Source organism: Saccopteryx leptura, chromosome 2, assembly GCF_036850995.1.
Source record: "Saccopteryx leptura isolate mSacLep1 chromosome 2, mSacLep1_pri_phased_curated, whole genome shotgun sequence".
NCBI classification, from domain to species: domain Eukaryota; kingdom Metazoa; phylum Chordata; class Mammalia; order Chiroptera; family Emballonuridae; genus Saccopteryx; species Saccopteryx leptura.
Window position 1 is genome coordinate 285,377,023 of NC_089504.1, and position 23,619 is coordinate 285,400,641.

At 46.2% G+C, this 23,619-nt stretch overlaps 2 protein-coding genes across 2 annotated transcripts; one reads left to right on the top strand and one right to left on the bottom strand.

Annotated features, from left to right (window-relative positions):
* The first annotated feature begins 4,265 nt into the window (after window positions 1–4,265).
* LOC136390968 (G patch domain-containing protein 4) lies at window positions 4,266–15,410 on the top strand. Its single transcript, XM_066362187.1, has 8 exons — window positions 4,266–4,342; window positions 9,050–9,185; window positions 9,846–9,919; window positions 10,013–10,105; window positions 10,185–10,271; window positions 13,276–13,367; window positions 13,627–13,677; window positions 13,907–15,410. The coding sequence occupies exons 2-8, from the start codon at window positions 9,107–9,109 to the stop codon at window positions 14,754–14,756; spliced, it is 1,326 nt and encodes a 441-aa protein (XP_066218284.1). The 5' UTR covers window positions 4,266–4,342; window positions 9,050–9,106; the 3' UTR covers window positions 14,757–15,410.
* A 348-nt stretch (window positions 15,411–15,758) lies between these two features.
* On the bottom strand, window positions 15,759–19,806 carry NAXE (NAD(P)HX epimerase). The gene is made up of 6 exons (XM_066362188.1): window positions 19,571–19,806; window positions 19,337–19,445; window positions 19,102–19,212; window positions 18,900–19,013; window positions 16,856–17,003; window positions 15,759–16,154 (listed from the first exon to the last, which is right to left on the bottom strand). Exons 1-6 carry the CDS (start codon window positions 19,798–19,800, stop codon window positions 15,952–15,954), a joined length of 915 nt encoding a protein of 304 aa, XP_066218285.1. The 5' UTR covers window positions 19,801–19,806; the 3' UTR covers window positions 15,759–15,951.
* Window positions 19,807–23,619: the final 3,813 nt, after the last annotated feature.

Genomic DNA, 23,619 nt, shown 5'->3' on the forward strand with positions numbered 1-23,619 from the left:
CTTGCTGGAGCCAGCAACCTTGGGTTCAAGCTGGTGGGCTTTTGCTCAAACCAGATGAGCCCTCGCTCAAGCTGGCGACCTCGGGGTCTCGAACCTAGGTCCTCTGCATCCCAGTTCGACGCTCTATCCACTGCGCCACCGCCTGGTCAGGCCAGGCCACAAATTCTTTTTCTGTCCCCATTTCCCTCCCTTTGCCCAACTCCATCTTGTCCCATCCTCCTTTCCCTCTGACTACTGCCACCCTGTAGTCTGTGTCTGTGTTATGTGTGTGTGTGTGTGTGTGTGTGTGTGTGTGTGTGTGTGTGTGTATATATATATATATATATATATATATTTTTTTTTTTTTTTTTTTTTTTAAATAATCCCTTCACCTTCTTTCATCCAGTCCCCCCCAACCCAGACAACTCTCTGTCTGTTCCATGTGTCCATGCCTCTGTTTCTATTTTGTTCATCAGTTCATTGTGTTCATTAGATTCCACATGTAAGTGAGATTGTTTGGTATTTGTCTTTGTCTGACTGGTTTATTTCACTTAGCATAATAATATCCAGGTCCATCCATACTATTGCAAAAGTTAAGATCTCTTTTTTTTCCCCCACGGTCATGTAGTAGTCCATTGTGTAAATATACCACAGCTTTTTTGGACACTTGGGCTGTTTCCAGATCTTGGCTATTGTAAATAATGTGGCAATGATCATGGGTGTGCACATATTCTTTGGAATTAGTATCCCAGAGTGGGATCTTTGGGTCATAAGGCAGTTCTATTTTTAATTTTTGAGGAAACTCCATACTGTTTTCCACAGTGGTTGCATGAATCTACATTCCCACAAATAGTGCTCAAGGGTTCCCTTTTCTCCACATCCTCACAAGTATTTATTGTTTGTTGATTTGTTGTTGATAGCCATTCTAGCAGGTGTGAGGTGATAGCTCATTGCGGTTTTAATTTGCGTTTTTCTGATGATTAATGACATTGAAAATTTTTTCACATGCCGATTGGCCATTTGTATGTCCTCTTTGGAGAAGTGTCTATTTAGTTCCTTTGCCTGTTTTTAATTGGATTATTTGATTTTGGGGTGTTTTTATAAATTCTTTTTAAATTTTGGATATTGCCTGACCAGTGGTGGCAGAGTAGATGGAGCATCGATCCAGGACCCCAAGGGCCCATTTCGAAACACTGAGGTTCACCAACTTGAGTGTGGGGTTGCTGGCTTGAGCACAGGATCATCGACATGATCCTATGGTTTCTGGTTTGACCCCAAAGATGGCTGGCTTGAGCCCAAGGTCACTTCCTTGAGCAATGGGTCACTGGCTCAGATTGAGCCCCATGGTCAAAGCACATTTGAGAAGCTATCAATATCTTGACCTGTGGTGGCTCAGTGGATAAAGTGTTGACTTGGAATGCTGAGTTCGCTGGTTCAGAATGCTGGGCTAGCCCAGTCAAGCACATACAAGAAGCAACTATAGGTTAATGCTTCCCACTCTTTCCCCCCTCCCCTTCTCTCTGTCTCTCCCCTCTCTCAAGAGAGAGAGAGAAAAAAACAATCAATAAACAACTAAAGTAAAGCAAAAATTATTATTTTGGATATGAACCCCTTAGCAGATGATCAGTGAATATGTTCTCCCATTCAGTCTGGGTTGTTTTTTCATTTTGTTGATAGAGTCACAATCCTGACTGCTGTAGATTTATAGTGAGTTTTCAAATTGTAAAGTGTTAGTTCTTCAACTTTCTTTTTCAAAATTGTTTTGTCTTTTTTAGGTCTTTTGCATTTCCATATGAATTTTAGGTTCAGCTTGTCAATTTATGCAAAAACTCACCTGGGATTTTGATAAAGATTGTGTTGAATCTGTAGACCAATTTGGAAAGTATTGTGATCTTAACAATATTAAGTCTTCCAAACCATGAACATGGGTATCTTTGCATTTATGTAGATCTTAATTTCTTTCAATGACACTTTGTAGTTTTCAGTGTACAAGTCTTATATTTCTTTTGTTATATTTTGTTAAACTCCTAAGTAACTCCTAAGTGTTTTACTCTTTCTGATGTTATTGCCTATAACTTTTTTTTTTTTTTTTTTGCTATTGCCTATAACTCTTTAACTTAGATGAGCTTTTACTTATAGGTACTGTTTTGTATCTGATTTTTTTTTATTGACTTTTTTCTTTTTTTTTTTTAAGAGGGAGAGACAGGAAGGGAAAGAAAAAAAAGGGGGGAAGGAGAGGGAAGCATCAATTCGCAGTCATTGCTTCTTGTATGTGCTGTGACTGGGTAGGCCCAGGGTTTCAAACCAGTGACCTCAGCATTCCAAATCAATGCCTTAACACCACAGTGTATGGTTACTATAATTTATTTAGCTATTCTCCTATTATGGGATGTTTAGAGTCTTTACAATTTTGCCATTTTATAAATATTACCATGCATCTTGCTATGTCTACATTTCAAATTATTTCCTTATAAATATTCATGTATTCTTGTTCTCTTGTGCCTTTGTTCCTCCTCTTGTGAGGAGGTATAAGATCCCATGAAACTTTGAACTCCATAAGGCCCATTTCTCTCCTTTTGCAAATCCACATAATCCCCAGGCCTGCAGCTCTTTCAGGAAACTCCCAGGTGGCCTGGATTAGGTCAGGTGCTTCTCATTTTACCCCCACACCACTGTGTCTGGATAGCTCTCATCCCTCAGTGATATAAGTGCCTGGTAAATCGTTATACCTCCATAAAATCGTGAGGCCCAACAGGACAACTAGGACTGGACATTTTTATACCTCTAGCTCTTGTTCTTAATAAACATTTACTGATTAAGTCATGCTGAACAAGGAGTTCAAGGTCCTAGACCAGACTAAGGAATCTTGAGACAAAGAATTATGGCCAGGATTTTGGAGTGTCCTGCCAAGTGTGCCACACAGAAATTGTGGGCTGGAAAGGACCCCTGAGGTTGCCTTATTCAGGAGTTTTCAAGTCTTCATTTATGACCATAAAGTATAACATATACTATTAGATAGAAGAGCTAGAAAGGGAGATAGTGGATATTGAAGCACTGTGAAATTTTCTCAGTGGCTCAAGACACCACAATAAAACCAAGTTTGTAAATAAAGGCTGAGCTAGTCCTTTATTTCAATTTTACAGACCAGGGAAAAAGTGCTCTTGAGCAAGCAAGGTGACTTGTTCAATCAAGTTCACACAATTAGTGGCTGAAGGGGAAAAGGACTCAGATCTGACTCCCATTCACAGAATGTTCCTCTATTCAATAATCCAGCCTCTGAGGAGGAACCACATCTCACATCCCTTATGCAATTGTCTAAAATTCCAGTAATCAAAATCCGTTGCTTAAAGTATTGGCCCGTGTAGCATATTTTCAAGTAAAATTAATTCTATATATTAAGTTTTTTATGGGCATAAGGAACTATGACATACTGAGAAATCATGACAAAGCTTTACTATGAAATGTTAGTTTCCCTTTTGAAGTCCTAGGAGGTGCTAACTTACCATATATACTGATATTGAGAGGCAAATGACAGATACTTTTTTCAGGTGTTAGTTCTAGGGACAGTTTGTGGGGATGCAAGCATCTGTAACCTCCTTGCTGACTTCTTTGCAATATCTTGCTTCCCTTCTCTGCTTAAGACCAGTCCAAACCCCTCAGCCTGGCTTGCATTCCGGGACCCAACATCTTTCTCCATGCCCCACTCCCAAACTCCTCCAGTCCCACGCGAGATCCCAGCTTTCCCTGAATAGATTAGGTACTCCTGAAGTCAGGGCTCGTGTCTTTACGTATATCTATATCACCAGTACCAAAAGGGCTTGGTCGCGGCACACAGTGGTAAGTCAAAAAATGTTTGATGAACCTACTGAAACCTCTAAACTCTAGGCTTTTAGCAATAACTGCCCCGGCAAGAGAAGTATTCATCCCCGCAGAATTCACCTCAGAGGTGATACCTTCTTCTCCGCCTCTACTCATCTCTCAGGGCACGCTTGATGCTTAAGTTTTTCTTCCTCATATTTGTAGCCGCGGCTGGCTCATTGTTGGACCCAAAGCTGATTTCGATCTCCCGAGAGAGCCAGTGAGGACATGTGTCTCGGTCACTCCAGGACTACAGCTGGGCAGTGGGTGAAACACCCCAGAACCTCGGAAAATAGGCACGCTTTGGGGCCGAGTTCCTATAGCAACCACATCAGCAGTGAGCCCAACCCCACACTGTTTCTTTTGGGAAAACCTGGACTTCAATACCGGAACTCGTCTCTATGGTTTGGACAGCCTAGAAGGACAGAAACGATACTTCCGGGAAGATGGCGGCCCACAAGTCAGATCTGGCGCATGTTACAGCCTGGAGGTTCCTGCAGTGACGGTAAGGGGCAACTGTCTCCTGAGTGGTGGCAGCTGGAGCCTGTTTTCAGGAGAGTAGTTTTACTAGTGGTGGGATTCAGCTGGTTTGCACGGTTTCAGCAGAACCGATACCTAAATTTTTGTTGAGTTGGTCAACCGGTTGTTAAAATGGGACTTGTAGCCAGGGTTCTCTCTCTGGCAGCTGCCCAATGTGGAAATTACAAATTTTCATTCCTTACTCTTTTTTTTTCCTTACTGTTTTTTAACATTCATCTGTGCAGCAGTGTATTCTGAGTGCTTGTTCATTCCATTCATAGGTGAAAAAAATTGCAAGTGAGGACACCAATCAAGAAGCAATATGGAAATATCTTTAACAATTTTAAGTCACATTTTAATATTTTTTCATTAATATTTTAAAACTCTTATAATCTAGTTTTGTGTACCTCTTACTGTTCTTATTTATGAAATGCATAAAATCATAAATTACCTTTCGGTATATCTTTTTTTATTCTTTTGTTTTGTTTTGTTTGGGGTTTTTTTTTGGGGGGGGGGGTTACAGAGACAGAGAGAGAGAGAGAGGGATAGATAGGGGCAGGCAGACAGGAACCGAGAGAGATGAGAAGCATCAATCTTCAGTTTTTCATTGTGGCACTTTAGTTGTTCATTGATTGCTTTCTCATACGTGCCTTGACCATGGGGCTACAGCAGACGGAGTAACCCCTTGCTCAAGACAACTACCTTGGGTCCAAGCTGGTGAGCTTTTGCTCAAACCAGATGAGCCTGTGCTCAAGCTGGCGACCTCAGGGTCTCGAACCTGGGTCCTCCTCATCCCAGTCTCACTCTCTGTCCACTGCGCCACCGCCTGGTCAGGCTCTTTTTTTATTCTTAAACAGTCATTAGGGCAGAGAACCAGTTGTTAAATTATTTGAATCCCACCCTTGAGTTTTACCCAAGTAAAACTGTAGCGGGAAAGCTGGAATTTAAACCTCAAGAAGGAGGCCTAGGGAAATGTAGTGAGGCTTTTTAGGATCGCTGTAAAAAGAGTGGTCCTTAGCCACTTCTCTGGAAAACTGAGGTTGACTGGAGAGGAGACAGTTCCTAAAAGTGTGCTCGCAGCCTTTATAAAGGCTGAGGCGCACAGTCTTGTCCACAGGTATCCATTGTAAGTCCGTCGCAGCATTTCCCACCTATGGTATTCATTTCAGCCAGTAAAGACTGAACACATTCTCAATTTCTGGCACTGCACTAAGTGTACTGGGGTTGGGGATAAAGCCCATCTCTGACTCCAGGGTGTATTGTTTCTAATTACTATGATGGGCTAGGCTGTGGTAAGACAACGGAAAGCACAAGAGCCGTAAGAGTCTGAGGAATATAGTGATTAACACCAGTTCTGGAATGCCTGAGATCCGGAATCCACTACTTAGTAGTTATTTGATTTGGGCAAGTAACTAAACCTCTCAGTGCCATTTCTTTTCTTGCAAATTGCAGTTCGGAGTCCTAAAAGGGTTGTTGGTCTAATGGGGTAATTAGCAACAGGCTGTCATCTAGTAAATGCTTAAGTATTATTATTATTATTGAATTCTGGGAGCTGATAGATCAGAGATAAATTCTGAGAAGAGGCAGAGTTTTGAGATGGCCTCAAAGGCCTTTGTGTTTGAATCTTACTTCTCTTTAACAATATCAAGAAGCAAGATAGGGGCCCTGGCCGGTTAGCTCAGTCCGTTAGAGCGTCATCTGGAAACCCCAAGGTTGAAGGTTCGATGCCCTGTCAGGGCACATACAGGAAGAGACCAATGAATGTAAAACTAAGTGGAACAACAAATGAATGCCTCTTGCTTGCTCACTCCCCCTCCCACTAATCCTTTCTGTCTCTCTAAATTCAATCAATCAATTAAAAAAAGAAAGATAAGGCCTTTCTTTTTTTTGAGAGAGAGAGAGAGACAAGAAGGGAGAGATGAGAAACATCAAGTCCAGGTGCATCACTTTTAGTTATTTATTGATTGCTTCTCATATGTGCCTTGACCCAGGGGTTTGAGCCAGCAACCCTGAGATCATGTCAATGAACCTGCACTCTAGGCAGCGACCCCACTTTAGGATGGTGACCTTGGGGTTTCAAACCTGGGACTTTAGTGTCCCAGGTCGACACTCTATCCACTGCGCTACCACCAGTCAGGCAAGTTTGGGCCATTTCTTTACTCTATGCTTTTCTGTTGGGACTCACAAGGTATCAGTTGGATCTACAGGTAATCATGACTTAATGATATGTTTGATTTTTTTTTTAAAGCATACTTACTAGCTTTTCCTAAACTCACGTGAAAGTTTTACTTTCAGAGCTGTCACTTTGGGTGGGCTATAGGACAGCAGTGCCATTGATCAGCTTTAAAAATGGTTTGCAGTGCCTATAATAAATGATCTTAATACAAATTAACTTGAGTGAGTAGGTAGCAGTACTGGTCTTAGTTTTGAATGCCTTGTGTGATAAGCTATCGTAACCATTCCAAAGGCAAATTTGGTTATATAAATTTGATAATGCCATTTTGGGATCCAAAAGAAGGAATAGTGGAGTAACTATGAAAAAATGCAGTTAGTTGGGGATGTGATAGAAGGAGGGCCACTTTATAGTCAGGCAACCTGGGCTCATATTCCAACTCCACCTCTTACTAGCTGTATAACCCCGGGCAAGAAACACAGGATTTGGCCTGACTGGTGGTGGCACAGTGGAAAGAGTGTCAACCTGGGACGCTGATGTCCCAAATTTGAAACCCCAAAGTTACCAACTTGAGCACGGGCTCACCGACTTGAGCACGGAGTTGCCAGCTTGAGCATGGGATCACAGACATGATCCCATGGTCTGTGGCTTGAGCCCAAGGTTGCTGGCTTGAGCAAGGGGTCACTGGCTTGGCTGTAGCCCTCCCACACACACTGGTCAAGGTATGTATGAGAAGCAGTCAATGAACAACTAAAGTGCCACAACTACAAGTTGATACTTCTCATCTCTCTCCCTTCTTGTTTCTCACTCTTACTAAAAACCGAACAAACAAACAAAAAAAACAACACAGAATTTGTTTTCCTCATTTGTAAAGTAAGGATAATACTTAACAGGGCTGTTAGGATTAAATGAGACAATATAATGTGTGTAATATGTGTAATCCACCTGTTATGCATTAAGTGCTCAATGAGAGTGCCCTTCCTAAGCAGGACAATTTCAAGAGGAGTGCTCCAACAAGATGAAAGACAGTGGCAGTGGGGAAGAAGTGTGTAGCTCCCAAACCAAGAGGACAATGTAAAGGCTAGGGCATGGGTATAGGATAATGGGCTCTGTTAAGTACTGTTTAACTCAGGTTAACAAGCATCTGATTGCTTTGTTTTGACATGGTAATAAACCGTGGGAGATGTCCTCATGTAGTGGGGGAGAAGGGGACTCTGCAGACAAGCTGCCTGGGTTTGAGTTCTATACACATTAGCTGTGTGACCTTGAGCAAGTCATCTAACCTCTTAGGTCTCAGTTTCCTCATTTGTAGAATAGGGATAATTATACTTTTCTGAATGTTAAATTCAGGAAATCTTCCTGGGCTGGGAAGATTAAATGGCATAATCCATGTAAGGCCTTAGCACAGCCTGACATGTTGTGAGCTCTCCATAAGTGTAGGTATTGTCATTAATAACTTTTGACAGGTTGATGTTGACCTCTCTGATCAGACAGGGAGCTCCTCAAGGAACAGGACTCCTTTCTCTGTCTCTGCCTCAGGTTCAGAGAATTAAAATCTTAATTCCTTTTTTTAAATTAAAATTTAAGAATTCCTTTTTTAAAATTAAAAAAAGAATTTTTTTTAAATTTGTATTTATTGATTTTAGCAATAGAGGAAGAGAGAGACTGGAACATCGATCTGTTCTTGTATGTGCCCTGACCGGGGATTGAACAGGCAACCTCTGAAGCACTTAAGAGTACTTATAAAGCCCTGGCCAGATGGCTCAGTTGGTTAGAGCATCGCCCTGAAGTGCACAGAGGTTGCTAGGAACAGATCGATGTTCCTCTCTTTTTCTCTCTTTCTCTTTCTCCTTCCTTTCCTCTAAAATCAATAAAATAAATTTTTTTAAAGTTAAAAAATAAAGGGAATGCATATAAGAGTAGCCAGGATGGCCTGACCAGGTGGCGGCGCAGTGGATAGAGCATCGGACTGCGATGCGGAGGACCCAGGTTCAAGACCCCGAGGTCGCCACCTTGAGCACAGGCTCATCTGGTTTGAGCAAAGCTCACCAGCTTGGATCCAAGGTCGCTGGCTGGAGCAAGGGGTTACTCAGTCTGCTGAAGGCCTGTGGTCAAGGCACATATGAGAAAGCAATCAATGAACAACTAAGGTGTTGCAATGTGCAACAAAAAACTAATAATTGATGCTTCTCACCTCTCTCCGTTCCCGTCTGTCTGTCCCTATATATCCCTCTCTGACTCTCTTTCTGTCCCTGAAAAAAAAAATGTCAGGATGGATCTCCTGTATGATTTGGTACTTTCTCCTTTCCTCTTTTCCTTTTTAATTTTTATTTTTTTAAGGATTTTATTATTGATTTCAGAGAGAGGAGAGAAAGGATTTCAGAGAGTAGTAGTTGCTACTCCTGTGTGCCTTGACCAGGCAAGCCCGGGGCTTCGAGCCCACAATCTCAGCATTCCAGATCGACACTTTATCCACTGCACCACACAAGTCAGGCTCTCCTTTCCTCTTTCCTCTTATAGGGATGATACGTGACTTCTCTCTGGTGAGGACCTGAGGACAGTGACTTTTTTCTCACCATGAATGTTACCCCGGAGGTCAAGAGTCGTGGGATGAAGTTTGCTGAGGAGCAGCTGCTGAAGTATGGGTGGACTCAAGGTAATCCCCATGGGGCACATTCCACATCACCCCAATTCCCTGCCTACCCTCTGCCCAGGGGATAGGCATCTTCCTGGATTACCCCTGTGCAGTCCTCTCAGTTGGAGGAGGAAGGGCTAGCTTAACATTATTTTTTAATTTTTGATTGATTTTAGCGAGAGAAGAAGGAAGAGAGAGACAGGAACATTGATCTGTTCCTGTATGTGCCCTGACTGGGGATCGAACTGGCAAGCTCTACACTTTTGGATGATGCTCTAACCAACTGAGCTATCCAGTCAGGGCAGGAAAAGCTAGCTATAAGGGAAATTTGCAGACAAAAATTTCTATCTTTTTGAGAAAAAGGGAGAAGAGGAAGAAATTTGACAATGGATAGTAAGAAAGATGGTTGGGAGGACTGGGTCAGAGGGGAGGAAATATGACGTCTGGCCTGAAAGAAGTATGAGGGGAAAGAGCTTGGGCTCAGACAAAGGCAGGGGGCTGCATGGAAAGGCAGGGGGCTGCATAGAAAGGTGGCAGAAAGAATGGAACTGGGAGGGCTTCCGAGAGAGACAGAGCTTGCCCAGTGCTAGGCATGTGAAATGGCAAGAAGTGGCATATTGAGGTGTTCTGTGACAGTGTGGGTCAGGCAGAATAAGCTAAGTCATTCACTGTCTTCTGCAGGCAAAGGACTGGGCCGGAAGGAGAACGGCATCACCCAGGCCCTCAGGGCGACGCTGAAGCAGGACACTCACGGGGTGAGACGGGGCAGCCTGAGGAGGTAGGGATGGGAGGGGGAATCCTTGAGGATACGGAGGCAGGTTCGGAGTTCATACTTCTTCCTCTGGCAGGTGGGACACGACCCTGCCAAGGAGTTCACAAACCACTGGTGGAATGAGCTCTTCAACAAAACTGCAGCCAGCTTAGTAGTGGAAACTAGGAAGGTATGAACTCTAATAGGTGGGCATGTGAAACAGGGCCTGGGACACGGTATGTTACCTACTCACTGATCCTTCCCCACAGGATGGAGTACAGATAAGGCGCCTTTCTAAGGAGACCGTCCATCATAATCATCCCAAGCCCAACTTGCTGTATCAAAAGTTTGTGAAGGTATTAGAGGCTGGGGGTGAGAGGGTTCATCCTTTTTTCCTTCCCTGAGGCCTGAACAATTGCCTGTATGCTCTGTCTATTCTCAGGACTGTCCTAACATAGTGGGATCCTGTGACCAGCTTTGCTGTTGTTTAATTCGACTGCCCAGACTAGGCAAGAATTGGGATCTTCAGGTTACATGAACCCCCTACCATTAGCTGATGAGGCAGCAGTGGAGTAGGAAGTAGGGCATAGTCAGCAGCTACCAGCGTGGGCAGGGAAGAGATGTCCAATTCAAAGGACTCAGAAGTCAAAACCTGAGAGATTATCTGTGAAAAGGGGGGAAGAGGGGCTTGCCGAAGAGACCACAGCTGGTTAGTAATGGCAGACAGGACTAGAACTCATGCCTACTAGCATACCAATAGAAGGAAGCTAATATTTATTTATTTATTTATTTATTATGATTTTTTTTTTTTTTGGACAGAGATTCAGAGAGAAGGACAGATAGGGACAGAGAGACAGGAAGGGAGAGAGATGAGACTTCATTGTGGCATCTTAGTTGTTTATTGATTGCTTTCTCATATGTGCCTTGACCAGGCAGCTACAGCAGAGTGAATGACCTCTTCCTCAAGCAGCAACCTTGGGCACAAGCCAGCGACCATGGGGTCATGTCTATGATCCCACGCTCAAGTCAGCAACCCCACGCTCAAGCCAGCAACCCTGCGCTCAGGCTGGTGAGCCTGTGGTCAAGCCGGCAACCTCGGGGTTTCAAACCTGGGTCCACTATGTTTCAGTCTAATGCTCTATCCACTGTGCCACCGCCTGGTGAAGCGGAAGCTAATATTTAATGATCACCTATTCTATGCCAAGGGCTCTACATGATATCTAGCGAATCTGTCCCATTTCTTTTCATCCCAGTGGCCATCTTCTATCCCATACCATCATCATCTACTGCCTAATCTTTTTTTTCTTAATTTTTCCATTGATTTGAAAGAGAAAAAGGGAGAAATGGGGGAAGGGAAAGAGAGAAGCATCAACTCATTGTTTCACTTAGTTCCATTTAGTTGTGCATCCATTGGTTGCTTCTCATATGTGCCCTGACTGGGGATCAAACCCATGACCTTGGTGCACAAGGATGACATTATATGCACCGAGTACCTGGTCAGTGCTTAATTTTTTTTTCCTTTTTTTAGTGAGAGAGATAGAGACAGAGAGACAGAAAGGGAGAGAAATGAGCATCAACTTTGTTTTTTTTTTTTACAGGGACAGAGAGAGAGGGATAGACAGGAACGGAGAGAGATGAGAAATATCAATTATTAGTTTTTCATTGTAACACCTTAGTTATTCATTGATTGCTTTCTCATATGTGCCTTGACCATGGGGCTACAGCAGACTGAGTAACCCCTTGCTCAAGCCAGCAACCTTGGGTCCAAGCTGATGAGCTTTGCTCAAACCAGATGAGCCCGCGCTCAAGCTGGCTACCTTGGGGTCTCAAACCTGGGTCCTCTGCATCCCAGTCCAACGCTCTATCCACTGTGCCACCGCCTGGTCAGGCGAGCATCAACTCTTAGTTGCTTCACTTTATTTGTTCATTTATTGCTTATCACATATACCTTGACATGGGGGCTCCAGCCAAACCAGTGACCCCTTGCTCAAGCCAGTGACTTTGGGCTTCAAGCTAGCGACCATGTCGATGATCCCACACTCAAGCCAGTGACCCCCCACGTTCAAGTTGGATGAGCCCATGCTCAAGCCAGGAACCTCAGGATTTTGAACTTGGTCCCTCAGCATCTCACATTGATGCTTTATCCATTGTGCCACCACCTAGCCAGGCTTTTTTTTTTTTTTTTTAAGAATTTATTGATTTTACAGAGAGGAAAGGGGAGGGTGGAGCGAGAAGTATCAACTTACAATTGCTTCACTTTAGTTGTTCACTGGTTGCTTATAGTATGTGCCTTGACCCAGCAAAACCAGAGTTTTGAACCAGCAACCTCAGCATTACAGGTCGATGCTTTTATCCATGGCACCACCACAGTCCAGGCCCTAATTTGTCTTACAGTCTCATTACCAAATTCACCTCTAATCTCACTCCCTCCTCCAATCAGTTCATCCTCCACAGAGCATCCAGAGTGTTCTAAAACACAAATTTCATTGTGTCACTGAGCCCTTCTTGACTCAGGGTGACACAGACCAGATTTATCAGACTGGCTCTTAGGGCCCTTCATGCCTTGTCCCTGCCACCTTCTCTAGCCCCACCTTTTGCCACATCTCTCAGGATCTCTACGCTTTAGCCAGATGAAATCATTATTTTTTAAGGTACCACCTTCAAGTTTTTGCACATGCTATTTGCTCTGACTGGGACGTTCTGCTCTGTTTTCTCATTTACTTGATTTTGTCTTGTCTTCCCACGCTCAGCTTCCCTAGAAACTGTTCCCCAAATCCTGAAGTCTGAGCGGATACCCCTCCTCCAGCACAGGCAAACTTTCATCATAACCACCTATTTTCTGCCATATTCATTCCCCCCTCACTATATAGATTCCATCTGGACTGGACCCATCTCATTTTACTCCACTCTTATCCCCAACTCTGGGCCCATAGCAGATTCTCAGTTTGGTCAAATAAAGTAGCATGCATAGGTGGTGAGAGTCAGGGGAAAGGTGCCATCTTTACTGTCAATTGGAGCATAGGATGACCACCAGGGGGCACTTGTCCCACTGTGAAGACCTCATGGCCCAGAGAAATTTCTCCTTTCTTGTTCTGCCCACTAGCCAGGGAGGTGCGCCTGCGTACACACGTACACACACACACACACACACACACACACACACCCCCACACCCCTCCCTCCTGCCCAAGTTGAAATATGCAGTTTGGTGCACTTCTCTGTGGGTCTATAAGGAGCGATATTGGGAGCTGGCAAATTTGTGCTTGTGGGTATGAATTTCTGGGTGGGGGGGCTTCCAGGAGGGAAGAGGGATGGCATTGGTGTTAAGTGAGCCCTGTCTACCTCATGATCCCTCCTTCTAGATGGCCACACTGACTTCAGGTGAGGAGAAGCCAGACAAGAACTTGGAAAGCTGCGGTGATGACAACCACCAGAGGCCTCAGCCTCCAAAAATGTGAGACTTCATTTTAGCGCTGAGGGCAGGTAGGAGGAGATGCTTCAGATCTCAAAAGAAAGGACCAAGTCTTATGCTTGACTTTGGGCTTCTTCAGGGTGGAACTTTGTTGTACTAATCTCTGTCCCTGCACCTAGAAAAGTGCCAGGTCCTGAACACGAACTCAGTGTTGAAGGGCTGTTTTAGAGGGGAGGAGAGGTCAAGTTTTTCCATCAGATGTTTGTAATTTCTGATATCTTCCCACCCAACCCCCCAACAGTCTGACAGATGAGATGCTGCTCCAAGCCTGTGAGGGGCGAACAGCTCACAAGTAAGTAGGGGTTAGCTCCTGGGTCTCATTTTTTTTCCCAATCACAAGCCCTGATGATGGCTTGTGCTACTTCTTGGCTCCTTTTTACCCCAAGGAAATGATACATACTATCTGCCCATCTCAAGCTGCTTGAAGATAGACAGCTCCTCCCCTACCAATTTCCCCTGCCTTCTCAAGAATTAGGCCCATCTTTCCTGATAACCTCCCTCTGACGTTGACTGTATTTCAGGGCTGCCCGTTGTGGGATTACAATGAAGGCTAAGCTTGCTCGCTTGGAGGCCCAGGAGCAGGCCTTCCTGGCTCAGCTCAAAGGCCAGGACCCTGGAGTCCCTCAACTGCAGTCTGAGAGCAAGCCCCTCAAAAAGAAGAAAAAGAAGAGGAAACAGAAAGAGGAGGAAGAGGCTACAGCAACTGAAAGGAATGCAGATAAGGGGTACACAGAACACACTGGCCAGACCATCAGGAAAAGCAAGAAGAAGAAAAGGCAACACCGAGAAGAGAAGGTCACAGATGAGAGAGAGGGAACAACTGTAGGGCATGAGGGAGAGGCTGCAGGAACAAGAGGGCTTGGGGAACTGAAGAGCAGAGAACAAATCGGTCAGTCCCCCAGGAAAAGGAAAAGAAAGAAGAGGCAGCACCAGGAAGAAGAGAAGCTGGAATTCTTAGATAAAGGAGGCGGTAAAGAGGTTGTAGGTGGCGTCAGAACAGAGGAAGTAGAAAGCCGAGCACACACGGATCCAAGCAACAGAAGCAAGAGGCAGCACCGTGAGGAGGAAGACTTGAGCATAGAGGAACATACAGAAGTTGAGGAGGCTGCTGCAGATGGTGGGACCCGGGAAGCAGGAAGCAGAGCATGCAGTCATAGGAGAAACGGGAGCAAGAAAAGACAGTGGCATCAAGAGGAGGGAATCTTGGATATAAGGGATGGACATGAGGATGGCAGGACTAGGGAAGCAGAGCGCAGAGCACACCCTGGCTCAAGCAGCAGAGGGAAGAAGAGAAGGCAGCAACAAGCAGAGAAGCAAAAAGCTGGAGTCAGCACTAATCAGAAAGCAAAAAAGAAACAGAAGAGAGACTGAAGGTCAGATCAGGGTGGGGTTCAATCGATTTCTTTTCAGGACTTGTTTAAGCCTTAGAGACTTAAGCCTAAATTGATGCAGGTCTCCATGAAGAGAAGCTGGAATTCTTAGATAAAGGAGTACTTAAGGAGGTTGTAGATGGTATCAGAACAGGAAGTAGAAAGCTGAGCACACACATCCAAGCAGCAGAAGCAAGGAGGTCTCTTACACCCTCCCAGTGAGGAGTCCTTCCCAAGGAAGAAGCCGAGCTCTGGAATATCAGCCTGCTAAGAGGCCCGGTAGCACCATGCCTTAGTTGAAAGAGTGGGCGTCATCCCCTTTGCAGCTTCTAACCCAGAGATCATGAACTCCAGTGCCTATAGGAGCCTGGAGCCAAGGGACAAGGAGTACTGGGAGCTGTGGGAATAGGAACGCAAATACCCATTGAAGAGACATCCTTGCTAAAAACTCAAAATGTAGACTTACGTGATATGTTTTTAAATATATAATTTAATATTTCTTTGTGAAACTAAGGAAAACATACAAATTTAGATCTATGAACCAGTTTTTAACACTATGCCAGATGATTCAATAAACATCAGCTTGGGCTCCTAGCCTGTATATGTCCTGATTGGCATCTCCATTCCCAGCCTGGGAAGCTCTTGAAAATAAATTAAGTTTCCCTGGAGGCCTTTGAAGAAATTCCTTATGTTAACTTCCTGTGGTCTACTACACAGTTAAATGGAAGCGAAAAATTTAGAGAACCACATCCACCATCCTGTGTCTTACCCTAATGGGTAAGAATTGTGTGTAAATGACAAACACACTTTACTTGGGAGCCTTTTTCAGCACCTGAAAGCCAATTTTTATTGCCCTCAAATGCCACAGCAATCTCTCTTGTTCTGCTTCCCCAGAGAGGACACTCTCCAGTGTTGCCTACCACCATTGACCTCTGCTGTGAGAGCTCTCAGGTCTCTACAGCTCTGGGAGAGGCACTAAGGCTTTTTAAAATTATTTAGAAAATTAAATTTAATGAGGTGACTTTAATTGATTTTAGAGAGAGAAAGGGGAACGGAAACATCAATCTGTTCCTTTTTGTGCCCTGACCAGGACTGAAGTGGCAATCTCTGTTATTGGGACGACGCTCCAGCCATCTGAGCTATCTGGCCAGGGCAAGGCACTAAGTCTTTATTGGGAAAACACCACCCGCCTCCCCTCACTGCAGACGCAACACACACTCAGTGTCAGGGTATGGTGGCAGATTCAGCTGGTACTTCTTTTCCAGAGCAGATGGTACAAAACGACCCCCCAGGTAGTGGTAGCGACCTGTAAACTGGGTGGCAGCCTTTTTGGGTGCAGTCAGGGAGATGAGCAAGTCGGGCTGGATTCCTCCAGGATTTCCCTTCTCCACATCCCATCCTGAAAAGAGGGTTGTATTTAGGAAGAACAGAAGAGGTCAAGTGTCCAGCCCTCTTCCAAACCTTGTTCTACCCTAGTCCTAAAAGGAATGGGAGCCCCCTGCATCCCCACATGAAGAACTTGCATCCTTGGAGTTCCATGTATCCCTGGGCTTTGGTCTCTTGGAGCCAACCTGTAAAAGGTGCTCCTGAACTCTGCTTCCTGACTGTGTTCTGCACCTCCACACTAATCCTGGACTTGGTCTGAGCCTTGATTCAAGAATCAGGACTCCTCAGGGCCCTGGCTGGTTGTCGCAGTGGTAGAGCATCGGCCCAGCATGTGCAAGTCCTGGGTTCAATTCCTGGCCAGAGCACACAGGAGAAGTGCCCATCTGCTTCTCCACCCCTCCCCCTTTCCTTTCTCCCTATCTCTCTCTTCCCCTCCCACAGCCAAGGTTCCACTGGAGCAAAGTTGGCCTGGATGCTGAGGACGGCTCCATGGCCTCCACCTCAGGTACTAGAATGGCGCCAGTTGCAACGGAGCAGTGGCCCCAGATGGGCAGAGCACCACTCCCTGGTGGGCTTGCCAGGTGGATCCTGGTTGGGCGCATGCGGGGGAGTCTGTCTCTCTGCCTCCCTGCTTCTCACTTCAGAAAAAAAAAAAGAACCCGGACTCCTCAGAATAGGGCAGGGCCACAATCCCAACCTCCTTGGGCCCAGCACCTGAGGGAATGTCGATGCTGGCAATGGGAACAGTGAGTCCGCTCAGGACACTCAGAATACTGCGGAATGGCTCCCGAACATCACCCTTGAAGCTGAAGCCAAAGATGGCATCCACCACCAACTCATAAAGCTCATCGATCAGCATGGGCTGTGGTGGAACAGGAAAAGTAAAGGGTGTCAGAGCTAGCAGCAACACAATGAACTCCTAACAGGAGAGGGCTGTCCTATGCACCCACAAACCATTCACAGAATCACCAATATAATTTTGTCTCGTTCAGATGGTATTCTGGAGCCTGGAGTTAAGTGCATGTTGGTCCCTGATTCAGGCCCAACTGAATCCACACACTTGAGTTCTGCCTGCCTGCACTGGGGAGGCTACCGTATGGAAGAGCCTAGGTTCTGGTCTTGGCATTGCCATGATGTGGTCTGTGACTCTGGACAAACCACTTCCCTTTCCTGCACCTCAATCTCTTCATCTGTAAAATGTGTTGAGAATTTTTTTTTTAAAACTACCAAGCTCTCTGGCCCTGGCTGGTTGGCTCAGTGGTAGAGCGTTGGCCTGGCGTGCAGGAGTCCTGGGTTCGATTCCCGGCCAGGGCACACAGGAGAAGCGCCCATCTGCTTCTCCACACCTCTCCCTCTCCTTCCTCTCTGTCTCTCTCTTCCCCTCCCGCAGCCAAGGCTCCATTGGAGCAAAGTTGGTCCAGGCGCTGAGGATGGCTCCATGGCCTCTGCCTCAGGCGCTAGAATGGCTCTGGTTGCAACAGATCAACGCCCCAGATGGGCAGAGCATCACCCCCTGGTGGGCATGCCGGGTGGATCCCGGTCGGGCACATGTGGGAGTCTGTCTGACTGCCTCCCCGTTTCCAACTTCAGAAAAATACAACAATAAAAAATAAAAATAAATAAAACTACCAAGCTCTCAAGTTTCCCACCCCTACATCCATGCAGCTTCAGAATGGGTTTAGGCATTCACTTCAGCTCCTGAGGAGTAGATAATGTATTCACTGCATGCTAGAAGAATGACCACAGAGTGAAAGGAGTGGCCAGGGAAGATGAAGGGGAAAGGAAGCTTAAGAGCTGGTGTTGGGAACTCAGCCCACACCTTACAGAGGAGAAGGCTTTTATACTGCTTCTATTCACATAGCATACTTTAGGCATCTTCTGTGCCAGGCACTATTCCTACCCTCTAAGAGTTTAATGTCTAGAGCAGGGGTAGTCAACCTTTTTATATCTACCACTCACTTTTGTATCTCTGTTAGTAGTAAAATTTTCTAACCGCCCACTGGTTCCACAGTAATGGTGATTTATAAAATAGGGAAGTAACTTTACTTTATAAAATTTATAAAGCAGAGTTACAGCAAGTTAAAGCATATAATAATAATTACTTACCAAATACTTTATGTCGGGTTTTCGCTAAGTTTGGCAGAATAAATCTTTATAAAACAACTTACTATAGTTAAATCTATCTTTTTATTTATACTTTGGTTGCTCCGCTACCGTCCATCATGAAAGCTGGAACGCCCACTAGTGGGTGGTAGGGACCAGGTTGACTACCACCGGTCTAGGGCAGGGGTCCCCAAACTTTACACAGGGGGCCAGTTCACTGTCCCTCAGACTGTTGGAGGGCCGGACTATAAAAAAAACCTATGAACAAATCCCTAAGCATACTGCACATATCTTATTTTAAAGTAAAAAAACAAAACGGGAACAAATACAATATTTAAAATAAAGAACAAGTAAATTTAAATCAACAAACTGACCAGTATTTCAATGGGAACTATGGGCCTGCTTTTGGCTAATGAGATGGTCAATGTGCTCCTCTCACTGACCGCCAATGAAAGAGGTGCCCCTTCCGGAAGTGCGGCGGGGGCTGGATAAATGGCCTCAGGGGGGCTGCAAGCAGCCTGCGGGCCATAGTTTGGGGACCCCTGGTCTAGAGGAAGATGAGCAGGTGAGCTCAGCCTAGAAATCTGAGGAAAGAGCAGAATACAGTGGTTATTGTGGAGGAGGCACTGAAGTGCATTGAAGTGGAGCCACCTACCTCTTGGGGCATTTCACCAAGGAAAGGGATGTCCATTTTCTGACACTGGGTCACCAGTGCAGTGAAGAGTGGCTTGTTAGGCCTTTTGGGATAATAGATGGTTGGCTGGTAGCCCTAAAAGGAAAAGAAAGGGGTAATTTATGCCCAGGGCTTAAAAACCTTACAGTTTCCCCACAGCCCTTACCATACTCAACATACTCACAAAGAGTTTGAGGTGTCGGGCACAGACCAAGCCATCTCCTCCATTATTCCCAGGACCACAGATGACCAGGACAGTAGGGGGGTTCTTGGACATGGACGTGGGGGGATATGCCTGAAGGTAGAGTCACAGGGGATTAAAGGAGCTTTGAGCTGTACCAGCCCAGGCTTGGCCCAACTGTCCCTCCCACTCCAGTGTGCCTAGGCCAGGTATCCAGATCCAGAGTTGTGCCACTGACCTTGGCAATGGCTGTGGCACAGCTCAGCCCAGCCAGCTCCATTAGTTGGTCCACGCTGAATTGGTACTCGTTAAACAGCTCCTCATCCACGGCCTGAGCCTCCTCCTGGCTGATGTAAACTCGCTCTGCTCAGAACTCGCGCGCAGAGGCAGCACAGCGTCCCAGGTACCGCACGACAGAGGGAGCCGTCCGCCCAAATCCTGTGCCCGCTCTCCCAAACGGAGCCCCGCCTACCTCAAGTACCGCACCACCGTGCTCGCCATGACCTCTGCGTCCCCGCGGCCACCCGAGCTCGGCCGCTGCGGCTCCCACCAGGTGGGTCTTGCACGACAGGCGTCGGTCTGGGCTCTGATGCGGGGCAGGCGAGAGCCCGCCACCAGCAGCCCAAGACTCAGCAGAGACCGCAGCCGGAACATACAGCTCGTGGGGCGGGCGCCTCCTCCCGGCCCGCCGCTCTGGTGCATGCGCGGCACTCCGGCCCGCCCCAGGAGGCAGTGGGGTTGGATGGAGTGGCCTTCGCCGGAAGTGCGGTTAGGCTGCCGCGCACTTTGCTGTGTGCATCTTCTGCAGCTTCTGTCCGTGCACCTTGCTTTGCGGCATGGGTCCCAGCCCTTTCTGAGAACGTTTTATTGCCTCACATGTCCAGATGGACCGAAGTGCTTTGCCCCAATCAGCCTTTGATAATAATAATTCAAGTTTAGGCCCTGGCAGCGGTAGAGCGTCGGCCTGGCGTGCGGGGGACCCGGGTTCGATTCCCGGCCAGGGCACATAGGAGAAGCGCCCATTTGCTTCTCCACCCCCCGCCTCCTTCCTCTCTGTCTCTCTCTTCCCCTCCCGCAGCCAAGGCTCCATTGGAGCAAAGATGGCCCGGGCGCTGGGGATGGCTCCATGGCCTCTGCCCCAGGCGCTAGAGTGGCTCTGGTCGCGGCAGAGCGACGCCCCCTAGTGGGCGTGCCGGGTGGATCCCGGTCGGGGGCATGCGGGAGTCTGTCTGACTGTCTCTCCCCGTTTCCAGCTTCAGAAAAATACAAAAATAATAATAATAATAATAATAATTCAAGTTTAGCATAGCAGTCAGCCTGGGTTCCTGCCCTACAACTAACTAGCTAAGTGAATTTGGACACACCAAGTTTCAGTTTTCTGTCTTATAAAATAGGATGAGAGCCTGACCAGGTGGTGGCCACGCAGAGGACCCAGGTTCGAAACCCTGAGGTTGCTGGCTTGAGCATGGATCACCAGCTTGAGCGTGGGGGTCACTGGCTTGAGCTGGGATCATAGACATGACCCCCTTGTCGTTGGCTTGAGCCCAAAGGTCACTGGCTTGAAGCCCAAGGTTGCTGGCTTGCGCAAGGGGTCACTCGCTCTGCTGTAGCCGCCCCTGCCCCAATGTCAAGGCACATCTGAGAAAGCAATCAATGAAAAACTAAGGAGATAAAAAAGCTGCAACGAAGAATTCATGCTTCTTATCTCTCTCCCTGTCTGTCCCTATCTGTCCCTCTTTCTGTCTCTCTCTCTGTCTCTGTCACAAAAATAAATAAGTAAAATAAAATAAGATGAGAGTACATTTCATAGGGTGGTAATGCATGCAAACCGGACACATAGGGCTCAATAAACTAAGCTAGTGTTCTTATGTACATGTTGGGAAAACAGCTGTATTAGGCTTGCTCACTCATGTACCAGCAGCAAGCACTTTGTTTGATTAGTGCGTGAGCACATGGCAGAGGACGTGTGCATAGCCTGCATAAGGCTATGGGTGCTTGCGCTCCGCGGAGATTGTGGATTGCGGATGGCGGATTGCCTGCCCGCCTCTGTGAGGGACCATTTTTGCTGCTTGTTTGCCTGAGAAGCAGTTTCTCCTGCCCGGTTGCTCATCCGCCATTGTGAGACTTTATTAAATGGAATGGCCCAATACTTTCTGGCTCTGCAGTTTCTCTGCCGTCTGCCCAAATCCAATGTGGCCCTTCCTCGGCCACCAGCATTACAACAGTACACTACTAAATGTATTATATAATTTAGGACCTCTCTCCTCACATTAGCTTCCCCTAGTTCTCTTTACCAGGATAGCACAATGTACTTCCTAAATTATACAGAATATTTACCCCTTTAACAAGATAATAGAAAATTACAAACCTTACCACGTTGAGTATGCCATTATCAAAAATGTTGAGACCATAGACTTCAGTTCACAATAATATTTAAGAAAAACCTGGCCTGACCAGGCGGTGGCGTAGTGGATAGAGCGTTGGACTGGGACCGAAGGACCCAGGTTCGAAACCCTGAGGTCACAGGCTTAAGCACAGGCTCATCTGGTGTGAGCAAGGCTCACCAGCTTGAGCCCAAGGTCACTGGCTTGAGCTAGGGGTTACTTGGTCTGCTGTAGCCCCCACCCCGGTCAAGGCACATATGAGAAAGCAATCAATGAACTACTAAGATGCCACAATAAAGAATTGATGCTTCTCATCTCTCTCCCTTCCTGTCTGTCCCTCTCTGTCTCTCTCACAAAAATAAATAAATAAAATAACCTTTCCACCTTTTAACTTCTCTGATAATCTCCTTTTTAATTATGAGGTTTGGCCTTGGCCAGTTGGCTCAGTGATAGAGTATTGGCCCAGCGTGTGGATATCCCAGGTTCGATTCCCAATCAGGGCATACAGGAGAAGTGCCCATCTGTTTCTCCACTCCTCCCCCTCTCGGTTCTCTCTCTCTCTCTCTCTCTCTCTCTCTCTTTCTTCCTCTCCTGCAGCCATGGCTCAATTGGAGCAAGTTGGCCCAGGGCACTGAGGATGGCTCCATGGCCTCCTCCTTCATGCTAAGAGGACTCGGTTGCTGAGCAATGGAGCAACGCCCTGATGGGCAGAGGATCACCCCCTAGTGGGTTTGCCGGGTGGATCTCAGTTGGGGCACATATTAAATATAATATATATATATATATATTAAAAAATATATATATATATATATAAAACAACCATCCCCAAGAAGGCAGTGCCCAAGACCTAGCAGTCTACCTTGTTGCTGTCCTTCAGATTTTTGAAATTTTAAGAAATACCTTCAAAACCAACTTAGGAAGGGCACAAGGATTAATCGATCACCTGCTGAGTTCCAATGCTTTACATATATTATCTAATTTAACCCTGTCACTCCTATGATATATATATATTTTTCAATTTATTCATTTTAGAGAAGAGAGAGAGAGAGAGAGAAAGAGAGAGAGAGAGAGAGAGAAAGGGGGAGGAGCAGGAAGCATCAACTCCCGTATGTGCCTTGACCAGAGAAGTGCAGGGTTTTGAACCAGCGACCTCAGTATTCCAGGTCAATGCTTTACCCACTGCACCACCACAGGTCAGGCCTATATATATTTTTTTTTCTTTTTTCTTTTTTTTTTTTTTTTTTTTTTTGACAGAGAGAGAGAGAAACAGCTAGGGACAGACAGAACAGGGAGAGAGAGATGATAAACAGCAATTCTTCATTGTGGCACCTTCGTTGTTCAATGATTGCTTTCTCATATGTGCCTTGACTGGGGCATTACAGCAGTGTGAGTGACCCTTTGCTCAAGCCAGCGACCTTGGGCTCAAGCCAGCGACAAGGAGGTCAACCTTGGGCTTCAAGCCAGTGACCTTTGGGCTCAAGCCAACGACAAGGGGGTCATGTATATGATCTCACGCTTTAGCCATAGACCCGGCGCTCAAGCTGGTGAGCCCACTGGGCTCGCCAGTGACCTTGGGGTTTTGAACCTGGGTCCTCCGCATCCCAATCCAATGCTGTATCCACTATGCCACTGCCTGGTCAGGCCCTATGATGTATTTTTCTCTTCATGTTATAGATGACGAAATTGAATGGCAGAGAGAAGTAATTTTTATTTTTTTAGCAAGAGACAAGAAGGAAGAGAGATGAGAAGCATTAACTCATAGTTGCAGTGCCTTAGTTTTCATAGATTGCTTTCTCATGCATGCCTTGACCAGGGGCTCCAGCCGAGCCAGTGATCCCTTGCTCGAGCCAATGACCTTGGGCTTCAAGCCAGCAACATGGGGTCATGTCTATGATATCATGCTCAAGCCAGTGAAGTGACTCCACACTGAAGCTGGTGATCTTGGGGTTTTGAACCTGGATCCTCATCATCCTAGGCCGACACTCTATCTACTGTGCCACTGCCTGATCAGACAGGAATTTTTCTAAAATAATACAGCTATTAAATGGTAGAGCCAGTAATGGTTGATATTGAATTGGCAATTCCTGGGTGGCAGATGCTGCTACTTGTCCCTCAAAATCCATTTTCCTCTCTTCTT

Coding starts and splice junctions, on each gene's coding strand:
- LOC136390968 (XM_066362187.1), top strand. CDS start 9,107: ATGAATGTTACCCCGGAGGTCAAGAGTCGTGGGATGAAGTTTGCTGAG. Junction 10,272..13,275: donor TGTATCAAAAGTTTGTGAAG/GTATTAGAGGCT, acceptor CCCTCCTTCTAG/ATGGCCACACTGACTTCAGG. Junction 13,678..13,906: donor GAGGGGCGAACAGCTCACAA/GTAAGTAGGGGT, acceptor ACTGTATTTCAG/GGCTGCCCGTTGTGGGATTA.
- NAXE (XM_066362188.1), bottom strand. CDS start 19,800: ATGCACCAGAGCGGCGGGCCGGGAGGAGGCGCCCGCCCCACGAGCTGT. Junction 19,446..19,570: donor ACGGTGGTGCGGTACTTGAG/GTAGGCGGGGCT, acceptor AGTTTACATCAG/CCAGGAGGAGGCTCAGGCCG. Junction 17,004..18,899: donor TTGGTGAAATGCCCCAAGAG/GTAGGTGGCTCC, acceptor GTTCCACCACAG/CCCATGCTGATCGATGAGCT.